The following is a 12,151-nucleotide window of genomic DNA, read 5'->3' on the forward strand; positions in this document are numbered from 1 at the left end:
AGTCTCGTGGGAGGTGCAGAGTTTAAAATTGTGCAAATGGGCTCAACATTTCAGCGGCGTAAGCTAGTCTTACCGGCGGAATGGAACTTTTTCAGTTATGGATGGAGGGGTCAGCATTTCAGCTAAGGTTGGTAGGGTCATCATTTCAGCTGTATGTATTCACCAGAAAGGAGAAGCACATTTTAGTTGACAATGGTTAGCTCGGCATTTCAGCATTATAAGTATGCCTTCCTGGAAGATGTGCAGTCGGAGGGGGACCGAGCTCTCCTTGATCTACTGTTTATTTCTGCAGTTAAAATGGTACTCTCCAATTGGAAGGACACTAGCAAGGCCTCCTACAATTGCTGGATGAACTGGGTCATTCACCTCAGGGGGGCTGATAACATTGTCTTGCAAAATTCGCCTTGGAAATCATCCACGAGGAGTATATGGTCTACCCTGGACGAATATTTTGCTACTCATAAGCCGCCTTGATTTCATTATGTTGTACGAATATTCCTATGTGGGCCTCACATTCACGGATTTGTCATGGCCGGATACTTGTTATACTATGTTTTATTGAGTATCGGGATTGAGGTGCTAGACAATCTCTTCTCTCTCTTCTCTTGTCCTTCCGGGCTTCCTTTCCTCTTTTCTCCTTTACTCTTCTTTTCTTCCTTCCTTTCTTGAGCTGGTGATTAAGTGATTACTTCACTGTTAACATGTACGTCTACTGCTGGCATTTGTTTATTGATCAGTCTAATCTCCATCTCATGTACATTGTGCTCTAGGTCATGTTCAGAGCTCCTGCTCTGTTCTTATATAAAATTTCAATAAAGATAATTTGAAATCGAAAACTTCCTAAAACTGAGGAGTCTGACATGAATTAAAATAGCTGGAACCTCCATCCAATCCGTACACCTGAAACAATTGCAGTCTGCTCAGCCTGGAGAAATTGCCTGCTAAATATTTGGGGACATGTCAGACTTCTAAAGAAGTTGCTATATCATTTAAAAAGTGTTTACCCAACTGAGATCATTGCTTGAGAGTAGAGATGTCTGCGAACACCCATAAGTACACATTCTACCCCCTATCTTTTGCATCATAGAACAGTGTAGCTCTTTTTTGAGCAGAAGTTTGGTTTCAGTTCTTCAATCTCTCAAAATTGTTGTTTTCTTGTATGATTTCCATCTGGAAGGTAAACCTGCATGGCCTCCTTTAACTTTCCCCAGCTCCTTGATGATCCCAAGCTCACTAGTTCACTCCTCATCGCTTTCTCCATCCTGCTTCCCATATCACCTTGTTTATTTACTTATCTAATCTTATTTATTTATTCATTTATTTATTTTGAAGCATTGCAGCTGCAAGGTGTTCACTTCCTTCTTCCCACTTCAGTTGCCATCTTTTAATTTTAATTTATCAGTCTAACATGGCCATCTGCCACATTAGCAAGGTAAATCAAACATGGCCATCATGACGCACATGCATGCACGCATCACAACAGCTGGATCCATTTATGTCTTTATGTAAGCATGCACACATTTCCCAACATGTGTGCATCGGCTACCATCTTGGAATGGATTTTCTCAAAGAGAAAACCCATTTTATGATTGCCTTTAATGCGTCTGCAAGCGTTTGCATGGTACGACAAGTAGCTTTGTCAAACCCACTACCTCAGTGTTTCTGGATTCTCCCTTATGCCTTTGAATAATGCTAACAATTTGTATGTGAAGTCTGTCTCAGTCAGGACAAACACTTCATCTGAAAACAACCACATATAGAGCATTTCCTGTGTAACCAAATGAAAATGGCATTAAACTGTTCAGTTCAAACGCTTTCTACCCTCTCTTAGGAAATAGAGTATATCAAGAAAAACAAATAAAATATTAAGGAAACAATAACTTACCAAAGAGTTGAGCAGTCGAAATTCACCAAGAGCCATTTGTGAGGGTTAAAATTGAAGGAATTTGCAAACTGTAGGCAAAATAAAAACATTTTACAGAAAAGTCATGGCATTTGTTCTTTATTGTGTTAATTAATTGATAAAAGTGATTGTGCATCTCTTAAAATCGACTACAAAAGATAAAACTTCAAAGTTCAAGTTAAAATCTGAGGCTCTTCAGAAAGGAAGTCTAAACCTGGCTAGGTGCCATATCTCTGTACTGAAAGCATACCATTTCATTCAACTACTGCTGTGGCATCACTCCGTGTCTTACAACCCACTGACATGCAACATCAGGGTTATAGCAATGCCTGTACGCCTTCACATGGTATACGCATACCTCTGTTAGAGACACATCCTTATAGCATGTCTGCAGGAGATGTTTGCAGGAGATGCACCTTACCAACACAGAATTATATAAAGTGTCCAGATGCTGGAGTGGCCAGGAGTCTGGACACTCCGCATTTGCAAGAGGGGTCATGATCTGAATTGCTCAAGGTTTCCCATTTTTTCAGAACAGAACTGTGGTGGAACCAGATGGCCACTTTGTTTTATTATAGGGTACACTAGATGGGTGCCCACTGTCAATCATCTCCCTCTACATGCCCAATATGAGGTGACTTTTTGTGCACTTTATCCCCAGCTCTGCTCAGTGATCCCCCGGCCACTAGTCTATGGGGAGGAGATTGTATTTGCACATGTTGCACCACCATAGATAGATCTGCACCCTCCCTGCCTGAGACACAGAGATTCAAAACACTTCACACTATGGAAGTCCACAATACAACTACATGATATTTGGCAACTGGGTCACCCGAGAGATGCAGAATACTCCTACTATGCCCCAGGTCACCAGATATCCACCAGGTTAGATTACATCTTTTTTAATGCAGAGTTCTTGCCTTTTTTTCAGGACTCGGAGTATTTGGGCTGGAACTTGTCTAACCATAGCCCCATTAAAGTGGCCTTCCATTGGGTGAGTGCAGGGCACCTATATCGACCTGGCGACTGCAGACTGAGGCCCTACTAGATATGTTATACAGGGATACTTGCAGCATACACCTGCTCCACTACCTTGAGGAGAATGAAGGCTCTGTGTGTTCCATGGAAGTAGAGTGGGATGGTATGAAGGCGGCAGTGAGGGGGCATTGCATCAAGATTTCCTGGGAGAACGAGCATCCCTCCTCCGTAGTGTGCTGACGTTGGAGGACGTCATACGTGCCACTGAATGGGAGGCTGTGACAGTGGTTGAGTCCCAGGCACGGCTGCGAGACCTGAGAAGTCAATATGGGAAGAAAATGCTGTGACTCAACAATATTGATTAAAAGGCATCCCTGGCCTGGTAACACGCGAATTGGGCTAAACCAGGCTACAAACTGGCATGGAACCTGCGCTCTGCTGTCTCCAGGACTATTATTTGGGCAATTTGCACTCCCTCTGGTGAACTTCTGATTGCCCCGAACCTCCTGAACTGGATTCCATGCAGGCATGAAGTGGTTAAGCTGGGGTTAGAACTGGGGTTTTATAGCTCTAGGGTCAGCCAAATGTTCCCTGCAGCACACTCCCCTTTCATATTTGAGCCCCCGAAATGCAGTTTTCTTATCAATAATGTAATTGCAAATGTTGCAGTGATATTATCAATGATGTAATAGAAGATGTCATGAGTGGGGTAATAAGCAGTGAATTGCAAAGGTGAAATATTTAGTTACCTTTGGGCACAAATTCTAGTTACTTGAGATAACTCTAACTCTAATTTCTGTCCTTATATTTACTTTAAAACGTTGCAATGTAGCTGAACATTTCGCCTAACTATAATGTTACTTTAGCCTTTAAGTAAATTTCTAATTATTTTTACCATAAATTAATATTTTTTTACCATTCATAAAGTTAAACCTCTGCCAAGCATGGCCAAAGCGGGTTGGCTGCAGGGGTTGGCCTGCTTCCAAACCCCCGCAACAGCCAATCTGCTGCAAGGTTGGCCACAGGATCTGGCCTGCGGCCAACCCCTCTGCACACAGCAAAGCCCTTGCTGCATATTGCTTTCAAGTATGCACAGCGAGAGGAGAGCCTGTGGCCAACTCACACAGAGGTGGTGCCAAAGTAACGTACTGCAGATTCTACCTCATGCCTCTTCCATCCACTGACAGACACTCCCTGCCAGTTTATCTTGCCCTTCCTGGTTCTTTTTTATTCCCGTTTTTTTTGTCACTGTTCTTTTTCTCTTCCACCTTCTTTTCCCCTTTTGTGTTTTTTTCTCACTTTGGATCAAAGTGGGAAGAGAAAAACTACGTTTTGATACCCAACAATGAGTTACAGTGGACCCCACCTACAGTCACAGGCTCAAAGTAAGCACTCTTAACTCCTCGTTTCATTGTGCCTTCAGGAGCACCCACTCAATCACCCAGAATTACACACTTGATATCTTGATGTGACTTTCCATCCATTGCAGGGTAGGACTGGCCAATAGGGCAATTAGTCAGTGCCCAATGGAGGGTTCTGTTAGGTCACTGGGTGGGCCAGTCTTTTGGCCAACTAGCCCTTGGAGTCACTCTGGTGGTCCTGGGTTCAAGATGAAAGTCCAGTCCTTATCACTCAGGCTGAAGGGCAGCAGAGTGGCAGTCCTTCTTGCAGCAGAGCAGCACAGCAGTCCTTCTTCTGAGTCCTCTACAGGTCCAGAACTTTTGGGTCTGAGGTTCAAGATTTATACCTTGTGCCCACTCTGAAGTAGGAGAAGCTTCCGGAGATTTCCACCCCTAGAAGTGCTGGGAATTTCCTAGCTCCCTGCCCTAGCCCCAAAGCGTCTGGGCACACAACAGACTTGTGTCAAACCCCTTTGTGAGAGTGCTCAGGTAGAGCCTTTGTGATGTGCAAGTTTGGAATGTGACAGCTCCACCCCCTCGCTAACTCAGAGTGGTCCAGCCTGCAAACACCTAGCTTCCCTTTGTCTCCCTGTCTGGCAGCAATACACAAAGACCAACTGCCAGCTACAACTATTCTTGTGATCCAGGACCAACTGCAGGCATCAATATTTAGGACAAAAAATGCCAACTTTCTAAAAGTGGCATTTCCAGAACTGTGACTAAAAGTCTGACTTTACCAGTAAAGAGAGCTTTTAATCACAATTATATGGACACCATACTCGCACTGGATACCTGCTCTCAATTGAAAGCTATCACTTATTAAATGTAATAAGGTAATCCAATGTTATCCTATTGGAGAGGTAGGCCACACAGTAGTGAAAAATAAATGTAGCAGTTTTTCACTACCAGGAGATGTAAAACTTAAGTGAACACTGCACATTGCCCCCTGGGCAGTGTAAGGCCTACCCTAAAGGTGGCATATATGTGTTAACAAGGGGATTTTGGGCCTGGTAAGAGGTTTATCTTGTCCAGGTTGAAATGGCAGTTAAAAACTGCACACACAGGCTGCAATGGCAGGCGTGAGTCATGTTCAAAGGGCTACTTAAGTGGGTGGCACAATAAGTTCTGCAGGCCCACTAGTAGCATTTAATTCACATGCTCTGGGTACATGTAGTATCACTTTATTAGGGTCTTATTCATAAATTAATCATGTTTAAAGTAGAGCACAAGCAGTTTAGCACTGGTTGGTAGTGATAAGTTGGCAGACTCCTAAAGCCCAACAAAAATTAGTTCAGAAAACAGGAGGATGAAGGCAAAACGTTTGGGGATGACCCTGCAGAAAGGGCCATGTCCAACATTTATCCTTGTTTATATACTTTCAGAATGTATGTCCTTGGTTTATTGACTATATATTTGAGTGTGGAGTCCAGACGTATCCTCAGCTAGCCCCTTTATTATATTAGGCAATGATATAACTGTCTATTTCCAAGCACTGTTTTCAGGCCTGTGTGCTGATCTGTCTCCACAGCATTCCACCACTCTGGCTTAACAACATCAGACACCCTTTCCGCCTCTCTGGTTTCACTGCATCAGGCAACATTCGATACGGTCAAGTCAAACACAGTTTGTATACCAGCACCACATACGTCTTTCACTAACATGAACCATAGGGAACATGGGAGTGTACTTTAGTGCAATTACTTCCAAAGCACATCAGTGCCCAGGGCATGATGGATGGCACCTTTTATTGTTTTTTTACCTTTTTTTCAAAAAGCATCGGTAATTCAGGAAATTTGATTAAAACTTACATAGCGACATTACAGATGTGAATTATTTTTAAAATGTGTGAACATGTCCAACGAACAATCCATGACAGAGAAAGAGTGATGCGAGGCATAATTTATACTCATCCATTCAAATATCAACATTCCCCAACTCTATTTAATAACATGATAATTCAGAAAGGAAGGCACCAACAAGTCTATCTTGTGACGAAAAACAAGGATAGCCTCCAATCACACATAGTAAAGTGTTTCTAAAAAAATAAGAATTTGTGATACGATTTCTACGGGGTTTTATTCACAGTAAAGACCAATTAGTAAGATAGGTCTGTAAATGTTGCCTTACTTTGCTGAACAATACATTGTGCCTTAAAATGGTTAGGTCTCATCGACGTGCGTGGGCAGCAGCCACCCCTGAATGGTTTCTCCTGAAGCATAAGCAAAAAACACATCCACAGTGGGTCCCTGCCGAAGTGCATGTATACCGTGGCCATCTTTAAAGGAATTTACTTATGCTTCAGGACACCCATCGAAATATGGCTTGCAAGGGTGAACACGCATCTTGAGTGGCCACCTTTGAGTGCATTTTCTTAAAGCATAAACATAAGAAAACGTATTTAAAGGTGGCATCCACATATACATGTTCACCCACAAAAGCCACAGGTGAGGCCTATTGGCTTTTACAATGCTTTACCGCTACACGCTTTCAGACTGGGCTCTTTATGGCTACAGAATGCTTAAAATAATTTCTACCCTTCTCCAATGGTTGTTTGTCACAATATCAACTACAAAGAGAACCCAATAACAACAACCTCTATTTTTGTCGCGGTAAGTGTCTACGGAGGCAGTATATTATTCTTGACTTCACACATCTGATTCTCAGGATGATGTAGTGGTAGTCCACACATTATGGACTCGACATTGTTGCAGGTCAATATTCCGACCATGTTGTGACTCTCACACAAAAACTCTATAAGCTGCATGTTTATTTATTAGCAAAGTGACAGCTCAGGCAAGATGCTTTAATATGGTGACAAGATGAAGGTGTCTGATGGCCCCCTCCATCAAAAATAGAAACAGAGATACATACCTACGTAGACAGGTTCAGCCCTGTTCATCAACGGCTCTGGTAAATTGTTATTCACATTTTGCTTCCGCACGCTGCTGCACACAGCACACAGCATAGGGTAGAGGGGACAGTGGCACTCTTGCACTGTTTGTTTTGGCATTTGATCTGATCACATGGGCACATCACCCTAAAAAGTAGTGCACTTCAGTGCCTGGGCTAATGGCCTAATCTCTCCTTTCATTTCTCATTATGGTGCATGATATTATTTTTTTTACTTTAACTTTACTTCAACTTCATTTAAAATGTTAAGTTCTATTGCGTGTGCTTAAACGTTATATATATATATATATATATATATATATATATATATATATATATATATACACATATATATATATTTTTTTTTCACTTAAAAAACCATAGGTTTCACACATGTTATAGTTAGGTGGATATTTCACTCGTAAAAAACCAATGAAATTCCCCCGTTATAGTTAGTTCAGATAACTATAACTCGCACGCCCACAATGCACTGCTGATGACGTCACATATTACATCACTCATGACATGGTCAGTGACATCACTCATGACATCACTGATGACATCATCCTTGTGATAGAGTGGCGGTCGCGCGAGTTATAGTTATCTGAACTAACTATAACGGGGGAATTTCATTGGTTTTTTACGAGTGAAATATCCACCTAACTATAACATGTGTGAAACCTATGGTTTTTTAAGTGAATTTGCAAGGATTTTTAAATGCTAATTCCTAACTATAACGTGTATGAAACCTATGGTTTTTTCAGTGAATTTGTACGTTTTTTTAAATGCTAAGTTATGTATGTATTATTATTTTTTTTATATATTTATTTTACAATAAACTACGTATTAATTTTTTTTTTGGGGGTTTTACACCGTGCGCGCATGGTGCGCGCACCCCGCGATTTAAAAAAAAAAAAAAAAATTCTGCCTTCGGGGTCCTTCAGGGACCCCCTGACAAAGGCTAGGGGTCAGGAACTCTCTACCCTGCCCCCTTTTCACGTTCGCCACCTTCCTTTTTCACTCTCGCACTGAAAACAAACAAAATGGCGGCCGACACTTCCTGATTTCGACCAATTCGAACGTTGACTAACATGTAACCACCAATCAGAATTACGCTCGCGCACGGTACGCGCTTATAGATATTTATATGCTTTTAAATGCTATTTTCTCAGGAACTAGTGAACAGATTGACACCAGACCTGCAAAAGGCACTTCCCTAACCTGAGGACTATCTCTCTGCCAAATTTCAAGTAATTCTGTTCAGCCGTTCGGGCTGTACCTTCGACTAAAGGTCCTATGGGAAAATGCATGGTGAAAACGCGTTTTGGGACCCCCCTTTTTTCTCGGCCCCACTTGACGAATTGCCCCGAGACTTTCAGGGTAGGAGCTGAGCGGAGCGCCCCATTAGTTTTGAAAATGTTGCGAGGATTCGTCAACCGGCGGCAAAGTTATTCAAAATAGAATTTTCAGATTTCCTATGGAAACACGGTCCTAACTATAACTATCTACTGGCGACCGCCAGTAGATAATAAACATACATACATATATATAAAATGCATGCTTGCAAGGATAGAAATTTTGATTTTGCTAATGCTTTTTTCAATTGTGTTTTGGAACTCAACCTGTATGAACTACAAAAACAATTACATACGATTATTTAGTGGCCACAATTCATTTTGCTTTGAATTTCACAGATAAAAGAGACGTATGTGGGCATGTGAAGTACGTGTGGCTGAGTGGAATGGCCAGCATAAGAGGCAGAAATTTAAATTCCCAGATATGGGCACACAGCAGGCACAGGGTGGTGAAATATTGACAGCTATACTCACAAGTGCACAAAATACATTTGCGAATGTTGCAATTCCACTGATATAACCAGCAATTTCAAATTTTGAGTTAGAGGCAGAATGTGAGGGTGAGGGTGACTTGATGGGCCTAGCCACAACGTATCTTTTGCAAATAGCTTCCCATCCTAGGAGCTAACTCCAATTTACTCAAGTGAAAGGCAGGCGCAAACTAGATTCCAGCACTGGTATGGAGAGTGTGCACAGGAGTGTCTCGATATTGAAAAATGTTTGCCCGATAGAAAACCTAAAAAAATCAGTGTTACCAGTGCAAATACTCACTTTCTACAGATTTACACAAGAATTGTTCACCTGTTGAATAACCCTTCTCCATAAACTTTACCCATTCGATCAGTCAAGGAAATCTATACCCATCATAGATTACCGTGAGAAATGCTGGGATGTTTAGGGAGTCCCACAAAAATGTGTTCCAAATGTTGGAGTAATGTTACAGGAGTACATTTCTGACGTTCAAGACAGCGCTTCATAGATCAGGTCCCATGTGGGTGACCATATGATGTCAACAAACGACCACCAATGTACTGTTGTTTGTGTTACGTGACAGTAAGCATCTATATCACTGACGTCTAACCCTTTGTGGGCAACTCTGTGTTCCATCACACAAACACAATGAACACTTCACTGGAGAACTTGGAGAGCGCATGCCTTCTCAGAGATACACCCTGTCTCATCTACTCCCCCCTGAACTGCTAAGGAGGGGAGATCTACACTCGAATCCCAGAAACATTCACAGGTGCACTCTTAAATACAAAACTGAAATGAAAACTGACTGTTCTCATAACCAGCTCACTACTCTCTCCGTATGAGTCTTGAAACATCCCCTGCTAGCTTAGAACAGACTTTTTTCAGAGCTTGGAGTGACTCAGAGAAGCGAAGCTCAGTGGTAAGAGTCCCAAAACAGTGGGCCTGATATCCAAATGCCTGGCAGCTCGGGCTGGACTGTTTCCATAGGGAGCAGGGTCAAGACTGATTTGCATATGGCTGGGTTCAAACTGGAGTGGCGTGGAGAGCAAAACAACTATGGATTTAGGTCGAGATCTCTGTACTGGGGTGAATGTATGACATTGTTCTGCATTCTGTCCATCAATAGTTCTTTTTGCATTTGTCACCCCGAGTGGGACGGGTATGCTCAGACGTGAGTCCCGTGCTCTCCATGCCACTGGAATCAAGCTATCCTGGCTGAAGAGGGGTGAAACCCCGAAACCAGTCCTAGGATGATTGTTTCCAGTCCAGGGAGGACCTGGCTTGGCAGTTTGGGCTGGACTGTTCCCAGTGGGCACAGGGTCAAGACTGATTTGCATATGGCTGAATCCAAACTGAAATGGAATGGAGAGCAAAAAACTATGGATTTAGGCCTACATCTCTGTACTGGGGGTGAGCGTTTGACATTGTTCAGCATTACGTCCATCACTTGTTCTTTTTGATATCCAAATGCTGCACCCCCTTTGGACACAAGATTAATGCAAGCGTTTGCCGGGAAGCCAAGCGCACTGTTGCGGCAGTCTCTACCAGAAGAATAGCCATATTTTTTTTCTTCAACTTAGGAGCCACATTTTCCAAACACATATAGGTGTCCTGTACTGGTAGCCAATGAAGTGCAGAAGAGACATGGGCTTTTTTGGAAGATCCTTTGGCAAGTCACACCGCAGCATTTTGTACACTTTGCAGCCTAGTGATGAGATATAAAGGAAGATCTGACTAGAGGGCATTATAGTCATCTTGTCGCACGTTAATAGTGGCACCAGCCATCCTAACTTTCTTCTCCAGTAATAACTATGGAAGGATGGGTCTCACTTTTAGGACGAGGGGACAGCAGCTACTCGTTGCTGCCCCTATCTAAGTGCTAAGTGATAGATCTGCGAAAAAAACCACATTCTCGACTTTTTGGCAGCCTCAAATTCATGTCCAAAGATTTCTGAGGTGGGGGAAAGGATAGGGAGAATGCATAGTATTAGTAATTTAGTTTACTCTACTAGCGTTATAGGGCTGAGGGCCTCTAGGTAAAAGTTTAGTTGGAACTGCTATAGGCTTTTGTTTTCCAAATTCTCTTGTAGTTAAAAAAGGTGTTTTGTGCCGTACTCATGCCAGTGGTGTAGCAAGAGTACTGTGGGCCCAAATACAAGCAAGGAAAATGTGCCACCCAGTCCAATCTTTTTGTAGTATAAACAGCCCCTAAGCACCGGTAGCACTGCATCTGCTGTGCTATTGATAGTTATGCTCTTGGGGGTTGACCCACCCACCCAAGGCTGATACTCAATGAGATTCAGAGAGGGGCAATGAACATTTTCTACTGTAGAATAATAAGATTGACTCTTTGAATCAGTTTTGTCAACAAGATGATTTTATCAACCAGATACACATATGCATTAACTGAAGTCAATATTGCTTTATGTGAGACTGATCAATAAAATCAGCGTGTATCAACTCATCTTTGATTCTCATCCAGGACTCACAGTTCAAGTCAAGTCAAGTCAAGTCAAAGAATCTTTATTCGGTGATTAAAAAACACCATAAAAGCACACTCATATTTACATGTTAAAAAGTCATTAAACATTTCAGTGTTCTTTGTACAGTGAATTAACAAAACATAAATACAACAATATAGCCATATTTAACACTTAAAAGTTAAAGTAAAAACATTTCAGTCTTCTCCTCTAGTAAGCCTTAAACGAAGTGCTACCTTGATAAAGTTCATAATACTACACAGTGTTTGGGGTTCCTCAGCTTTCTGTAGGAATACAAGTGCCTCCCTAGCGTGGACCAAATTAGCATTTTTCAAAATATTTACAAGGTATCTGCGTCTGGGCATTGAGTAAAAGGGGCAGAGTAGAACAAAATGAAGGGAGTCTTGCGGAGACCTGTTGTCGCAGCCGCAGGGCCCCTTCTGTTCTATTGATGTAGCAAACCCCGCTGGTGATGCCAACATAAATGGGAGAAGGTTCAATCTGAAACGGCACATCAGGAACCTATCCTGTGCATTGTACATGAGGAACAAGTATGGCTCCATACCTTCCACGCTCTTCACTAGGTGATGGGCCCTCACTGTCTTTTTACACCCTTCAGCCTCATCTCTGCGTAGGTTTTTCCGCTCTAGAAAAATTCTCCCTACATGCAGT

At 42.3% G+C, this 12,151-nt stretch overlaps 1 protein-coding gene across 2 annotated transcripts in view; it reads right to left on the reverse strand.

Moving 5' to 3' along the window:
• DDC (dopa decarboxylase) overlaps positions 1-12,151 on the reverse strand; it is a 423,065-nt gene that overhangs the window by 95,088 nt on the left and 315,826 nt on the right. For both annotated transcript variants that reach the window (XM_085607298.1, XM_085607299.1), the window contains exon 9: positions 1,886-1,953. In XM_085607298.1, coding sequence (XP_085463424.1) covers positions 1,886-1,953 — 68 coding nt within the window. The remainder of the gene's footprint in view (positions 1-1,885; positions 1,954-12,151) is intronic.

The sequence above is a fragment of the Triturus cristatus genome, chromosome 5_2 (assembly GCF_964204655.1).
Source record: "Triturus cristatus chromosome 5_2, aTriCri1.1, whole genome shotgun sequence".
Taxonomy (NCBI): domain Eukaryota; kingdom Metazoa; phylum Chordata; class Amphibia; order Caudata; family Salamandridae; genus Triturus; species Triturus cristatus.